Source organism: Megalops cyprinoides, chromosome 10, assembly GCF_013368585.1.
Source record: "Megalops cyprinoides isolate fMegCyp1 chromosome 10, fMegCyp1.pri, whole genome shotgun sequence".
NCBI classification, from domain to species: domain Eukaryota; kingdom Metazoa; phylum Chordata; class Actinopteri; order Elopiformes; family Megalopidae; genus Megalops; species Megalops cyprinoides.
Genome location: NC_050592.1, coordinates 9,659,083 through 9,674,307, shown reverse-complemented (window position 1 = coordinate 9,674,307; position 15,225 = coordinate 9,659,083). Strand labels below are relative to the sequence as shown.

The 15,225-nt window shown below is 42.3% G+C and overlaps 2 protein-coding genes across 4 annotated transcripts in view; both read right to left on the bottom strand.

Annotated features, from left to right (window-relative positions):
• Window positions 1-1,293: 1,293 nt before the first annotated feature.
• si:dkeyp-77h1.4 lies at window positions 1,294-11,404 on the bottom strand. 3 transcript variants are annotated; one of them, XM_036538152.1, is made up of 10 exons: window positions 11,013-11,404; window positions 9,163-9,221; window positions 8,448-8,468; window positions 7,987-8,265; window positions 7,004-7,300; window positions 6,092-6,379; window positions 5,618-5,796; window positions 3,428-3,520; window positions 2,996-3,258; window positions 1,294-2,965 (listed from the first exon to the last, which is right to left on the bottom strand). In XM_036538152.1, exons 2-10 carry the CDS (start codon window positions 9,206-9,208, stop codon window positions 2,461-2,463), a joined length of 1,971 nt encoding a protein of 656 aa, XP_036394045.1. In that variant the 5' UTR covers window positions 9,209-9,221; window positions 11,013-11,404; the 3' UTR covers window positions 1,294-2,460. The 3 variants fall into 3 exon arrangements, with proteins under 3 accessions (XP_036394045.1, XP_036394043.1, XP_036394044.1); XM_036538150.1 differs by having other exon boundaries at window positions 1,294-3,258; XM_036538151.1 differs by lacking the exon at window positions 11,013-11,404 and adding an exon at window positions 10,864-10,934 and having other exon boundaries at window positions 1,294-3,258.
• An 869-nt stretch (window positions 11,405-12,273) lies between these two features.
• Window positions 12,274-15,225, bottom strand: part of mdc1 (mediator of DNA damage checkpoint 1) — a 13,570-nt gene continuing 10,618 nt past the window's right edge. The window contains exons 10-13 of the mRNA XM_036538656.1: window positions 14,482-14,664; window positions 13,911-14,036; window positions 13,347-13,457; window positions 12,274-12,935 (exon numbers count right to left, since the gene is read on the bottom strand). Of these exons, the coding sequence (XP_036394549.1) occupies window positions 12,735-12,935; window positions 13,347-13,457; window positions 13,911-14,036; window positions 14,482-14,664 (621 nt within the window). The 3' untranslated portion in view covers window positions 12,274-12,734. The remainder of the gene's footprint in view (window positions 12,936-13,346; window positions 13,458-13,910; window positions 14,037-14,481; window positions 14,665-15,225) is intronic.

Here is a 15,225-nt window from a genome sequence, read left to right as displayed (position 1 = left end):
CACGAGCAGTCAAATGCTAATATGTTGTCTCTAGGACCAGCTGGGTGTTGCTAAGAGTCTTAAAGTGCTCAGTGTCTCCTAGGTGTTTTGAAGTGCCTAGGCCATGGCCAGAAATCGCCTGATTTTAAAGGAATCCAGATTCAGACTGGCATTAGAGCCACCAGAGAGTGTGCAGCTTCCCAGACATCTCAGTGTTCAGTGCATTGGGTGTATTGCTGTTGGGAGGAACATTTCTGGGAGTGTCCAAGCGTCATTGCTCATTACGGGTATTCAGACACCTGTGTGTTCAGGTGACCCTCTGGTGTCTCAGATGTACAGGAATGAAGATGTTCCATCTGAAAGATTCTGGCACACACATTGCAGTGGACTTCTCTTGGGGTACTCCAGAGATCGGTTGATGTAAAAAGAGTATATGTTTCCTCCAAACAATAATGCCATACAACCATGCAGCTGTCATTTAGCGTTCAATTTGTCAAAGGTCCAAAATCTTGGCTTGTTGTTTTCTGAGCCCTGCAGACCTAAATCCTATCTGTCACAATGGTTAGCATCAAGATAGCCCAGGTGTCCAGGAGTCTCTCATACAAAGTGATCAGGAGAATGTGGTTCCCACTTTGTTTTTACACAAGCTCTCAGTCTGCCCGTGTTGGTTCTCTAGTTGCCCATGTTGAGATGCAAATGTATAGGTGTGAGCAGTCTTAGTTACAGGCACACAAAATGAATAAGTTCAGGAGATGGAGCATTCACATGTGGAGGAACTATTTGAACCTATAAATATTAGAATTTCAATTTATCTACCATGTTGGCTTAGGGACATCCAGAGTGATCAGTTTGTGGACACTAGAGTGTGAAGATGTCCAGGGGCCATATTCATGAAAATCCTGAGTATTAACAATGGAAAATAAAAATCATTTTCGACGAGTTTTACTTGTGTAGTAACTACACTTACTATGAGTAACATTTAGCAAAATCATCAGAAAAATCTCAAGAATGACTTTGTTTTATTTGCTGTTTCAAGGAAGTCTCATGATTCAGTACGAATACCATTTAAATTAATTTTTAAGCTGTTTGTCAAACTAAAAATAGATGCAATGGAAAAATCTGATATAACATTACAATATTATTATTTTTTAAGCCATAAGTGTTTTATAAAAGTATGTTTACAAATATCAGTTCTTTAGTTAGTTTGTTAGTGACATTTTCTGTTATTAACTATTCATTACACATTACATGATGTTTTATGTTTCATGGGTTTTTGAAGAAACATTACATTAATGGATATTTTTGTGATGGGGGAATAACAGGGCTCTGACATAAATGGCTTTTTAAATTGTGCTGACTAACTAAATGAAGAAATAGTGAAAACAGACTCAAAGTCTAAAAAGTCAAAATTGCACATCCAGTCAGGAGCAATTCTCCATTTTTGCAAACTTTCAGATTTGTTGAACAATTGTATACTTCAAGGTCATTTCTTTGAGTTTTTCTGGTGTGAGTCATTCTTTTTTAAAACCGTACCTGCAGGTTTTGAAGACAAATGTTTAAGAAGTGCTCTACCAATTCTACACTGCATTCAGAGTTATTAACCATATTATGACCATGATAATTATCCACCTTGAAAGTGGTTACCATTTTGTCTGAATACCTTAACAAAATTCTAAAGTCCCCACTCTTTCAAGAGTGCACCTGAGCCTCCAAAAGCATTACAAATGACTTTCTGATAATTATTTTATGTGAAAATAATATGCATAGCTCTTGGAATTTTCTGCATTTGAGGTACTTCTACTAATACTTAAAATGTTAAGGAATATGGCCCTATGTTTGATACAGGCACTGGCATCTCCAGTGTCTCAAGTGCTCAGATGTCTCTGCAATACTGGACCACTCACATTGTTGGCAATCATGTTGTAACTGCAGTAGGAGTAAGGTGTCTATGGTAGGTACATTGTCTGTGTAATCCTGCCCCATACCTATAATGGGCTGCCCCCTGAAATGAAAGCTAAACACTTCATTATTTCCCAATCTCTGTGCTTAAAGAACAAAACAAATCAGGTGGGAATTCACAGCTGTAACGTATGCATGCACAAATAAATTTGGAATTTAACTCAGAAATTGTATTTGTTTGGCCATGCACCAAGCAAGTACAAGGCAGCCTTATTCTATAAAAGGGCAGATTGGTGCTTGGCCATCCAAAGATTAATCCTGGGCTTCAGTTTTAAATTGTGTATTGATTTCTCGCAGACAGGATTGCTTCTAATCTATTTCAAGCATCAATCGGATATAAATGTTCAGATATCACAGTCATTTTTTTCATTATCACAGTAACCCAAAGTGATATGGAGTTAGTGACAGGTGAGTATCATTAGCAGTGTTCAGGTTATGACTATGAGGAGTGGATGACAGATTAATAAGGTGTTAGGTTACCAGTGATATCCCTCAGGGGTTATGGGGGCTCTGGAAGTCTTTTCATGTGGTGCTGCTCTCCTTGCTGGTATCCTGGTCAGGTGCGACAGAGGTGGGCTGAGTAACATCTAGGTTTGCATCAGACGCAGGCCCACTGCTGACGTGATCTTCAGTGGCAGGTGTTGCGTTAGTTTCAGGTGCAGGAGTTTCGCTTAGGACAGGTTCAGTGCTTTTCAAGGCAGTGTCGGGGACAGCGCTAGACTGGGCTGCTTCTGGAGGGGCACTAATTGTGGGCTCCGGAGCTGGACTGCTGCTTGGCTTGGAATCAGAGGTTTGTTTAGCATCCATGCTGGTTTGGTCAGCGCCTGGCTTGGAAGGCGGGCTTTGGTCACTGCTCGGCTTGGATTCTGGGACGTCTCCAGTACTCGGCTTGGAATCAAGGACTTGGTTGTCACCCAGACTGGAATCAGGAGCTTGATCAGTGCTTGGCTTGGGATCATGGGTTTGGTTAGTGCCTGGCTTTGAGACGGGAGTTACGTTGGTGCTTGGAGTAGAATCTGGGGTTTGGGTAATGCTTGGTTTTGAATCAGGGCTTTGGATAATGCTGGGCTTAGAATTGGGGGTTTGGTTAGTGCTTGGCTTGGAGTCGAGGGTTTGGTTAATGCTCGGCTTGGAGTTGAGGATTTGGGTGTCACTCAGTTTGACCTCAGGAGGCGCAGTGCTGTTCAGGTGGTCAGACTCCACAAGGTTCTTTGGGGAGGTGAAGGTCACATCTGTATCACTGTCCACTGCTAAACCTGGAGCATTAAATTCCACCCCCGAGTCACTCATTTCCAGAAGGTTCTTAGACACCTCGAGGCCCTAAGAAAAGAAGACAGAAGATGTGTTACGAGCAGAGAGGAGAAAGGGGGGAGAAAATGACATGAGGAGGAAAATTTTCATAAGGTGCCAACTGTCCCTCAGAGGTTCCTCTTCACATCTTTCTCCATTTTTTTGACCCAGATCATGTGTTTCTGCCCCCATCACAAACCTTGATGTCCACCTCAGTCTTCATAGTGCTGGTGTCACACTGAGACTGCGTAGTGGATTCCTCAGCGAAGCGCGTATATGCCTCCTGAACCACCTGCAAGGAATACACAGAAACACAATCAAAATGCAATCATCCACACAGAAATAGGCAGACATGTAAAGCATGTATATAAAAACTGCATATAATCACATACATAATAGGAATATATAGTATGTACGATATATATTGTAACACCATGAATAATTATTGGTTCCTTTAAAAGGAAGGGGGAGCTGGGACATTTCATTCCCATAGTGACAGACACGGCAGAGAAGTATTTTTGATAAAGCAGCAGTATTGATTAATGCTTTCAGTCTGTATACTGGCATCTACAGTACCAGTGAAAGGTTTGGACACACCTACTCATAGAAGGATTTTTTTTTTATTTTTACTATTTTCCACATTTTAGTGTAATAGATGATCAAAATTGTGAAACAACACAAATGGAATTATGCAGTGACCGAAAAAAAGTGATCTAAACAATTCAAAATTAACTTATATTTTAGATTCTTCAAAGTAGCCAAAAAAATTTTGTTTTGGAAAGAAATTCATACATAGGCATCAACTTCACTGTTTATATTTGCCTAAGAAACAAATTTCAAGCATTTAAGCAGAAGTCTTTAGATCAAAATGTCTTATTATCTTCTTAAGATAATGAGTAACATGCATTCAGTCAGGTGTGTCAAAACTTGTGACTGGTGCTATACACACAGGTATATACAGTAGATCAGTGGGGAATAGGTATTAAGATGTCAGAATCTTTATTCAAATTATCCATCGTTTCACCAGTCCTATGTAACTATGTGCTCTATCATCAATTGGTGAATTTGATCTCACAGATCACAGAAACCTCATTACAGAGTAATCTGCCACAATATATATATATAAATTTAAACACCCACATCCACACACACACACACACACACACACACACACACACACACACATAAAATATACCTATAAATACACCAGCGTTAGGAAATACAGCATGATACACACTCACAATGACATACATTTCTATAGGAGAAATGATAAACACATTCATACATATACATATGTATGCACATATCATAACCATGGATATCACAATGACATAAGCAGTGGAACATGTATTGCATCAAGTGCATAATTTCCATATATAGCATGTATTTATGTACTTGCATAAATGATTTGTCAACGGACGAATAGAATGGAAGTCAATGGAATAAATGCCAATATTATAGCTATATAATTCCATTTAGGAATCTGAAAAATAACCTAGTCTGGCGATGTGTCTGGTGATGTGACAGCCCACGGATATCACCGACATGAGTAAAGGAAACTTAAAAAAGCCACTTCTACGCAACAATATTTAATGTAATCAATGGCATTTATATAACTTTATGACCACCACAGTTTATTAGTAGAAACACCATTGCAAATATATTTTATCACTACTGAATAAGACTGGAGCTTAGTTTCTCACCCAGCGTCCGTTTCCTTCAGAGCTGTCATTTGGAGGAAGAAATGCAACGAGGACAAAAAGTTAACTGCCCCCAATCTGCTGCTGCAGGCAATTTTACACATCCATGCTAATCTGTCTTTTACCATCTAGGTGACAGAAAATAGCGATCCTGTCAGGCTATTGATGAAAATCAGTGGGTGTGATGCCAGTGACTATCTGAGCTAGATATGAGCAAGTGAAAATAGGAAGCATGAATGCAAAGCCACTATGCCTTCACAGCTTCATGAACTGAATGGAGTATTGGCGTGGCATATTTATCTGTCTAGGTGAGAGCTTTCCACACAGACCGACTGACGCTGAACACCTTGCACCAAGACAAACATCACCAATAATTCCAATCGATAAGATGAGTGCTATAAATACAACCAATCTCTATATCGGCAGAGTCAAAATAACCTTGTTCATGGTTAGACTGAAGGTCTGTGGTGAGACAGTTAAATGGGGCCTTCGTAAGGGTGACAGACAGACAGGGAGACACAGACATACACATGCACTGGTCGCTTTCTCTCTTTCTCCTTTGTCTGCTACAGTACAGAACACAAAAGCAGGTTTATTCACTGAATCAAGCGCTTCATCAATACACTGTTTCCCATGACTTGCTTCTGCTTCACTTGGTTGATTAGAACAAAGAAAACCCACGGAGTTACCTGTCTGAAATCGTCGCCGTCCTCCTTGCCGGCATGCTTGGCGATCTTTTCGATGGCCCTGGCCTTCTGAGCACGCCGACGCACCTTCACCAGGCAGGAGATCAGACACACGAGCAGCAGGAAGACCAGCAGGGAGAGAAGGGCGATAACCGCCACAATGACAGGAGGCAACTTATACCCTGAAACATGGGGAGGGGGGTCAGAAGGGGGTTAAAGGAGAGTGAGGGTAAGATGAGAGGGGGAGAGAGGAGAGAGGGAGAGAACGGGTAGAGAGAGAGGGGGAAAAAAATAATGAGGAAGAAGGAAGGATGCAAAACGGAGGGAGGAATGGAGGAAGAAGAAATAGAGCAGAGGAGGAAGGGAAGGATGAGGGAAAGACAGAGGGAAGAGGATGAGAGGGGAATGAGATTATAGAAAGTTTGTTTGTCCAGGCTGACACACCCCCCTACCCCTTGTCTCTTTCCCACTGCTTACCCTCCACCTCCAGGTACACGTTGGACACAGGAACGCCCTGCAGGTCCGTCACGCTAAACACCCCTGAGTCACTAACTCGAACCTGCTCCAAAATCAACAGAGAGCCCTCTACTGAAAGCCTGCCCTCCAGGGTCGGGACGGCCGCCGCCATCAACTCCCCCTGATCCAGAATGACCCGGGTTTTGAAGTCATACTCCGGAGTGTACTGCACTTTGACCTTGGAGCTGTCCAGAATCAGGTTGATTTTCAAAGTGCTGCCATAACTCAAGTGGACAAAGTTCTGGTGTTCTGAAAAACACAAGGAAGGAGGGAGGTAGATACAGGGCAGGGATCAGAGAGAGGGTGGGGCAGGGGGCGAGGTTAGCAGGAGCAAGACAGCGAGGAAAGCAAAGAAAGGAGGGAGAGAGGGAAACATTAGAAAGAAAGAGGGAAGGTGACTGGTTAAAAAGAATCATACAACAGAATAACAGAGTAAAAGAAGCTGTACAGAGAGAGGTTAAACTGATTCAGGCGGACATAACGCCTGAATTTTTTTTTTCCTTCTTTTACCACTCACCTAGCCTACTTCCTTACCCCCCAAACCACCACTGTATTCCCTCTCTCTTCTCTGTTCTCCTTGCCTTTACATTACCACCTTCTCACCCCGTGCTCTCTCTCTTCCATCACACTCTTACTCTCCCACTCTGTCCCCTCCTTCTCCAACTTTACCCCTGTAGCATTTACATCTACATTTACTCGTTTTGCAGGCGCTGTTATCCACAGCGACTTAAAGAATTGCAGACAAAAAAACGTTAGGCTAAGAGCAGAGACAATACTAAATCCTAAGTGCCACAATCTAACCCCTGTCTGCCCTGCTCTGCCCCTCCCTCTGACCCAACTTTGCTTCCTTCATGCCACCCTTCACTCACTCACCTTTCACATTGAGGCACACTCTCCTCTTCACTTTACCCTCAGAGTCCAGTATGGTATAACTTCCCTCGTCTGACCCGGTCACACCATGCAGGCTCACTTTTTGCTCCAACGTGCTCAGACGACCCAAGTACTCGCCCCTGGGGGACTCAGTCTCGTCCAGTAACGGCACCATGGGGCCGGCGGTTTTATTGGCCCCCGCAGGGCTGGGCCTGAACTCCAGAGTGATCGGGCCAGACACCCCCTTCAGGATGATGTTGAAACTTTCACCATATTTGACATTCTGCTCAGTGAAGCAATCTGAAAGAGACAGAAACAAATTGTGCCCCATGCATTACATTGCAAATCATGTAATAAATACATATTACTACTACTATAACTACTTATCATTATAAGTAGAATATATCAATAACTATTTATTGATTAAGAATGTATTTTTTAAACATTTAAGAAACAGATACTAAGAAAAAAGTAGACATAATAGGATTTCCGTTTTGGTTGCTGGCATACTCACACCTGAGTAGTAGGTATTGGTGTATTCATCAGTGTCATTCTTACAGTATAAATAGGCCCTTAAATAAATGGTGACCTAGATTACAGCATACAACTACAGTTTCACCCAAATAAATGACCCAGTTGTTCCAAATGTTGTTGCTCTTGTGGAACCATGCAGAACGTGCATACTTTTCTCTTTGTAATTGAAACTCAATTGAACCCTTCATAAACCGTTGGAAAAAAAAAAAACAAAAGCAAGGATTTAATGCATAAATACTCATATATACCAATCAGATAGTTTGATTTGGAGGGCATTGGGCCTTGTGAGGTGAAAGAGGTGGCATTATCTGGATATTTGCCATTCTGTATTTGATTCTGGATGTGGCGAATACTGTTCAATTCCACTGCAGACACTGCGCGCATGTTTCACCCCCTCCTCCTGCAGCTTGGACACAGTGTTCTGAGGGGCGAGAGGCGCAACACTCAGGTACCTTTCACAGTGAGGGTGATGTGCTTGACGTCGTCCGGGGCGTCACTGATTTTGATCACGTACACGCCATTATCGCCGGTTCCCACGTTCTGCAAGATGAGGTGGGTGGCGTGGACGTTCCACTTGGTCCTGTTGTTCAGCACCTGGCCGTCTCTCAAGATGGCTTCCTCAGGACCCTCCGGGGCCTGGCTGGGCCGGAACAAAACCTCTGCGGTTTTAAGAGACGGGATGTAGATCTGGAAGTCCTCTGACAGAAACGCTGTCCGTGACTCGTTTATCACTGACAGAGAAAGCAGAGTGGGGAGACAAAAAGACAGTATCAACTTTACCTTTTAATTAAAGCAAAAAAAGGTCCAGATAAACATAAAAACTGACATTTGATATTGAATCTGAAAGGAAAGTAGCACTTCCGCTAAAAATATCTGACCTATTATAATGTCGATGAGCAGCAGGAATACTCACCTTTCAAAGCTTCAGCAAAAGCTGAAAGAAGAGTAGCAAAAAGGTTTTTATTAAACAGACCTCATGACGTTTGATCAAACAAACAAGTAAATAACAAACAAATAATTATTCAGCTATCTATTTTAATGCCAATAACTAAACTATTGCATCAATACTGGAAAATGTTGAGGAAAATAGTAACTACCCCGTCATGGTTTCACTTCTTCAATAAATATGGTCATTTAAATGTCAAAACAGCTAGGTAGACTATCACCCAGATACTTCACCATAATTAATTATACGTGTCTCTCCATCTCCCCCTCATGGTTACTATGTAGAACACAGCAAAGATAAACTCAGCCAATATTTCAACCTGCTGTCTTTTTGCTGAAAACCAACTGGCTCAATGTTTTTTTTTTTTGTTCAGTATTAATGTACTCCCATTGATACTTCAGCCAATATACTGTATACAAATTTGCACAGTAATGGAGATATTAACAGGATTCACATGTATTTTTGTACCATGCTAAATGGAGTCACACTACTGTAATGTGCTATTTTGAGCTACTAACTATATAAATATTTCAACATATATGAAGTAGAACCACACCTAATATTTAAAAACTACAGTACATTATTCAAGTCTGTCTATAGCCACCTCATGGCTGCATCTTAACACAGTTAAAACATCAGTTTACTTTATCATGCAACTGCAGTTTTACATTTGTGTGCTTACCTGAACAGAGCAGAGCACTGAACACAACCATCCTGACGGTCTCCATTTTGTCTGGGTCTCTGGTAAGACGCAAAACAACGTGAGCCGTTGCAACGACAGACGCACAAATATAAGTGCCCTCACTGGGAGACAATAAGGCTGCTGTGATGACATCATGTTCTGAAGTCAGTGAGTGTGCTAAGATCCCTGAGCAGGGGTGTCTGTCTCTTCCTCCATGCTGGGAGAAACGCCCTAGATAAGGCAAGCATGCAATCCCAGGGTCCCCTTTGCATGCATTTCTGCAGCGTTAGGTTCTCAACTGAATTAGTAGCTGGGGTCAGGAGTACAGTGAGGTTGATGAAGGGCTACAGTCCTAACTAGAGTGTGTGTGTGTGTGTGTGTGTGAGTGTGTGTGTGTAAAGTATTCATGAATATTGTGTAATGTATTATGACAATGGGCAAACACATTTTCTAACCACAGCTGCTGGGCTAGGAATAGATATGATTACCTTTCAAACTAATATGGGAAATAGGTTTTACTGAACAGCTGGAAGGGAAGAACGCACAATTTGGTTTCTTGAGTGTGACAGATCTGGCAAAAATACACCCCTGCTCTTTATGTTAATTTCCTCAAAACACATGATCTAGTTCAATCTCAATGTCCCATTAAGAACCAGCGGGCGTATTTGATGAGACAAATGAGAGTCAGCAAAAAAAAATATGCCAAGGGAAGGAAACTGGGTCCCTCCCTCGCCACGTACGAAAGCCACATGTAAACCATGTGAACAGTATCTAATATGATTACTGCATTAACATCTTCATAGTCCTCTTGTAGCTCTCTTTATTATCTATAAAAGCACAAGGCATGAGTCTGCACGCACCCCCTGCACTCGGCACACATGTGCTGATGCAAGGTGTCTACTCACTCCTCCGGCAACCTCCGGCGACTAAACGGCCATCTGCTCTCTCTTTTCCTCCCATTCCGTCTCTCTGTCTCCATTACATAACTATTTTACAGCAGTGCCCCCAAAAATAAACCGAAATGAAAGGTACACACTGGTCTGCTTCGAAACAGAGCCATACAGCCTGAAACAATGTTACCTCTCGAATGAGACATGGAATAAAACATTTACGAGGGTCCAAAAAAAACACTAGGGCGTATAACACAATATAGAGCCAAGCCGCATCGGTCTGCATATTTGTCTCATTTCTCCTTGATAAATTGCCCCTAAATGCACAAGTGTAATTGTCTCATGTAAATGCAAATCGACTCGCTTCTTAGCATCACCAAAAAGCACACACAGGCGGTAGCGCACAAATACCTACATTTTTTTTCATCATGCAGTCGACTCCACAAAAATACTTGAAAGGATATTCATTTGCTTGAAATTAACATGAATAGTGTACACTTAGAATCAAATTGCATTCATATATACACAAAATAAATAAATAAAATGCAGGGGGGAAAAATCACGATTTCCATTGAGAAATTAAATTCCATCAGCAACAAAGCAAGTAGCTAGGCAACAACAAACAGTAATACATAATATATCCCTTTTTCGTGCATATGGGGAAACATATCTTTCACATATCTTGTGGTGAAAGAGTATAGCTATTACGGTTACTATAATGATTTCCCTTTCAGTGAACGTAGCTAACAATGCATATTTTCTTTCCACGCGTTTCTATCCTGCTATCAGCGGGAACACGCCCCAAACTCACCTTAAAATCAGTTATCATACCCCAAAGCAAGAAAACAAGCTGACGACCAGCGAAAATCTGCAGAATTTAACCTGTCAGTTTCCAGTTTATTCTGAATATGGTTCTTTCAGACATTTCATGCATACCATGCATTCTAATAATGAAATTACCTTAAATACTTGCAATCTTATCCGAAACGATAGAATGAACGGGCAGAATGAAGATAAGGAAATGTACTTTATTTTAATGTTCCTTTCAACCTCTCTCGTCCCCTCATCCCCCAAGAAATGCGCCGAAAGACTGTGGTGAGAAATCGGGAAGATCTGGAAACGTTCGGAATCTATCGGCGTGTAGCAAACATCGGAGGGGCCCGTGCGGAATCGCCCATGTTCGGAATTTTCTATTTTCCCTCAAACCATATTTTTTCGGTCTGAAGACAAAAATCTTAATATCACACCATGTCCAGTTTTAATGCTTAAATGTAAAAGTTGTTTTGTATTGCAGTACCGTCCGCTTCTTATAGTAAGCTCACTCTAAATAGCACAAAGGCCTGTTTAGTTATTTTGTCTATCACGAAGCACACGCAGGAACAGCCCGTTAAAAACGACAAGGAAATATGTGCAAACAGCAGCAAGTATAGTCACGAAGTTCTCGAGTTGCATTTACGTCAGAAATTGTGTAGACCTCCCTGACGGCATCCAGTGCTGCTTTCTGCAAAAATCTAATTTGCCCTACGATTATTTAAGATATTTAATTAGGGCTTTAAATTATAAGGATATCTGGAACAGTCAGCACATCTGGTGCTTAATCATACGTGTCAGGCAGCTACTCATTAACTAGCCATTTTAGGACATATTTATAAATGCAAATTTGTGAAAACTCAAGAACATCCACCTCCTTTGGTCCTGGGGGCATTTAAAAAAGAGCTTTGCTCCATGTAACAGACATTAATCTGTATTACAGGCCATTACAACTGATTGCCAGTTTTGGTGAGCACAATTCAACCAGTTGCAATTATTCAAACAGTAACTGCACACTCAATATGGGAAACAGAAATGGCCAAAGTTGACTAAAAGTATTGGATTCATTACCAATAAACCTTAAATGTACAGGTCTGTGATTCCATACAGCTAAAATATAATTAGCTTGGAAAAGAATCCATCACTTATCTGAAACTTAACAGCAGGGCTTTTCATTTGTTAGTAACATATGTATTTTGCTGTACATAAATTCAGAAGCTGTATATAAATATTCATATATTTCATTAAGTCAAATAAAATGTGAATGTGAACGGTGTATATTGAGGTCAAAGCTATGCTATTTACGAGAGAGCCAAAACCTTTCACATCTTTATAATTAAAACTGCATACATGGTGACACAAGTATGAGATACTCTTCCCATTTTTTCAGTAAAAAATGTTTATTGGCGTAGGAATAATAACCTTCACTTGTAAAGACTTACAAGAACATGCACAGGTGGTGCACCTTTAAAACTATGTCAGGTGAACTTCCATCACAGGCTTGTATTATCCTTCACTGGAGGGAACTGACAGGCAGTGTCATCTAAAAGCTCATTTACAATCAAGGTCGGTAGTCACAGTTCACCAGACACAATATTCCATCTTGTGTTAATCTGAATAAAGTACACACTGAGTACCTAATATCTGCGTTAAAAAACACAAGGGAAAATAGTCAGGGGAAGAAGGGTACAAAAAGACGTAAAACAAGCAGCAAAATCTCTTTTTGGTTCCTATAATGAGCTACAGGTTACCAGCCCTCTTGTTTTATTTGTTTCCTCTATGCTCTCCCTCTGCCCTTCTCTCTACCCATATCTCCACATTATCTGTTAGACAATGCTGTCCGCCACATCAGTCCTCTCTTCCTCCTGCCTGTCACTTCTTCCTCCTGCCCTTGGCCCCTCCCTTGAGCGCCAGCTCCAACTCCGGGGAGGAGAGGGTGTGCGCGTCCAGGTCCACCCTCTGCTGCAGAATGCCTGTGAGCAGGAACTCGGCGCTCAGGACGGGGAGGGAGGCGGACAAGGCCGGGCCGCAGAGATGGGCGTCCTCCGCGCAGGAGATCACCACCGTCTGAGGCTGCAGGCACACAGAGACAGACAGGAGGTTACTACAGTACACGCTGCGTGGAGTTGCTACAACCTGATTCAAACTGAGATAGTGTGAGGGAGGGTTAGAACCATATACATGAACTTTCCCTGACAGAGGGTTAACACACAACACACACGCATACCAGTACACATACTAATACCGATAGGTTTAATAGGCTATATACCATGTAGCACATAAAGAGGGTAAATGATATGTAGGTTGATTTCGCACCACACACATACACCACACAAACCTATACTCTGGTTGAGACACAAAGGGACAGATACACAGCACGTCTATTTCTGTACAGAAAGATAAAACACAGAAGATAAAGATAAACTGAGAGATTAAAAAAAGCTAGAGCTCAACAGACGGCGGTTGTGTGGCAGAGGCTGTCACCTTGGCGACAGAGGGCATCTTGGGAAGGTATCGGGCTCCGCTGCAGGAGATGATGTCCTTCATCTGGGCTGGGTCGGGCTTCACGGAGCGTGTAACGTGGATCTCGTAACCCTGGGACGGAGGCAAACAGAAGACAGATACGTCTGTACACACATGACTGGACATCAGCAAGCTTGTGCGTTCACACACACACACACACACACACACACACACACACACACACACCAACCACAGTTTGAAGCTCTGGCACTTACGACTGGCTGCAGACAATTATAGAGCGCAAACGCATACACGGTCAATGACTTTCCTGCATTCGAAAAAAATCAATAGTGCTATTTGTTCCATAATGTAAGGTCGTTTATACATTCAGAGTCTGTCTTCAAAACAATGACAGTAAAATGGTCATTGTTTGGCATGAAACAACTACCATCCATCACACTCCAGAGAGGCTGGTGAGAGAGAACACTAAGAGGACAGGCAGACCCACAGGGACAGATGGACAGACAGAGCAGACCCACGGGGACGGATGGATGGACAGATCAGACGTGTGTGGGTGAGAGGTACCTCTAACAGCGGCTGGGCATTCGCCGTGCGCAGGGATTCCTCCAGACAGAAGCCGAACTTTTTCTCCTGCTCCACATCCTTTACCAGGAAGGCAGAAGGGGAGAGGAAACCCCCATTCTTACCACTCTGTGGGCGTGTAGCAGGGGGAGTAGTTAACAACATGAACTCAGAGCGCAGGACCGGCATGGATCAGACGTAGTTTCTCCCTGCAGCACAGCTACTTAACTCCAACACAGTCAGCAAACCTTAACCTTGTCCACAAACATACACGTAACAGACATAAGGTGCTATTTCCCTGCTATCTTGTTTCTGGCACCTTTTTTGATCACAACCTCCAACTGTAGTTCAGTGCACAAAGCTCTCAAATAAAATTTCAAGTCCAGTATAAACTGCTCTCAGCATGCAGTTAAAAAAAGCTTTTTGGTGCTGGTGCTTGGCACACATCATGCCGTAAAAGCCCCTGATGCTAAGCGCAAGACACAGCAGAAAAAGGCTTCAGTGCATGGCGGGGGAAACCGCTGCGACTGCTTTTACTGTAACGCACCAAGTCCTGCACTAACCACGCCCTCACCTTGTCCAGCCAATCGGTGGTGACGATGGGCACTCCCCGAGCCACGGCGCACAGGAACTTCACGGTGCGCCGCACCTTGTCCGTCACCAGGTGGGTCATGTCATTAACGCCTTTTGCCATGCTGCCCCCTAGACGAGCTGTGATGGCTTCACCTGCCTCATCCATCACACCTGTGAACAAAACCTGCGGGGAAGAAGGGAGAGAGAGACAGTGACAAAGAGCAGCTTTTAACAACACTGCAGCTCATCATTAATACCCTGGCAGGCAGAAAATGTTGTTGCTGAGATCATCAACAGATACTGCAAGGTAGGCTGAAATATTTGGTACCCAATTTCCAACACCTCACTACAAAACAAACAAAATGTGTGTCTGTATGTGTATGAGTAAAAATATGTATACACATATGCATAAAACATCCAAACTGAACTGCAAAATTAATACTGTACCCTGTAATACAACATGTACAAGGGTGTAATTGATTGATTCTAAGAAAACAAGTTCAAATACAAACACTAATCCATCCCAGACTATCCTTCCGCAAACTGCTAAACCTGAAATGCCCTTTTAAAAATCCATATATATATATATCCAAAAATCCATACCAATACAAAGGTTTAATGCTGAAAAATGTCTTTCAAGAACCCAGAATAAAGGCACCGGCAAAACAAATAATTCCAGTCTGTACATTTCTTCCAACAGCATTTTTGGGTTGCAGCTTGCAATACAGATATGTTAATATTTTTG

Bases quoted from the DNA above. Each gene is read 5' to 3' on its own strand.
- si:dkeyp-77h1.4 (XM_036538150.1), bottom strand. From the start codon at position 9,208: ATGGAGACCGTCAGGATGGTTGTGTTCAGTGCTCTGCTCTGTTCAG. The intron at 8,469-9,162 runs GTAAGCACACAA...CTCTTCTTTCAG, and splicing joins CAGTGCTCTGCTCTGTTCAG to CTTTTGCTGAAGCTTTGAAA. The intron at 3,521-5,617 runs GTAACTCCGTGG...TATTCCTTGCAG, and splicing joins ACGGCGACGATTTCAGACAG to GTGGTTCAGGAGGCATATAC.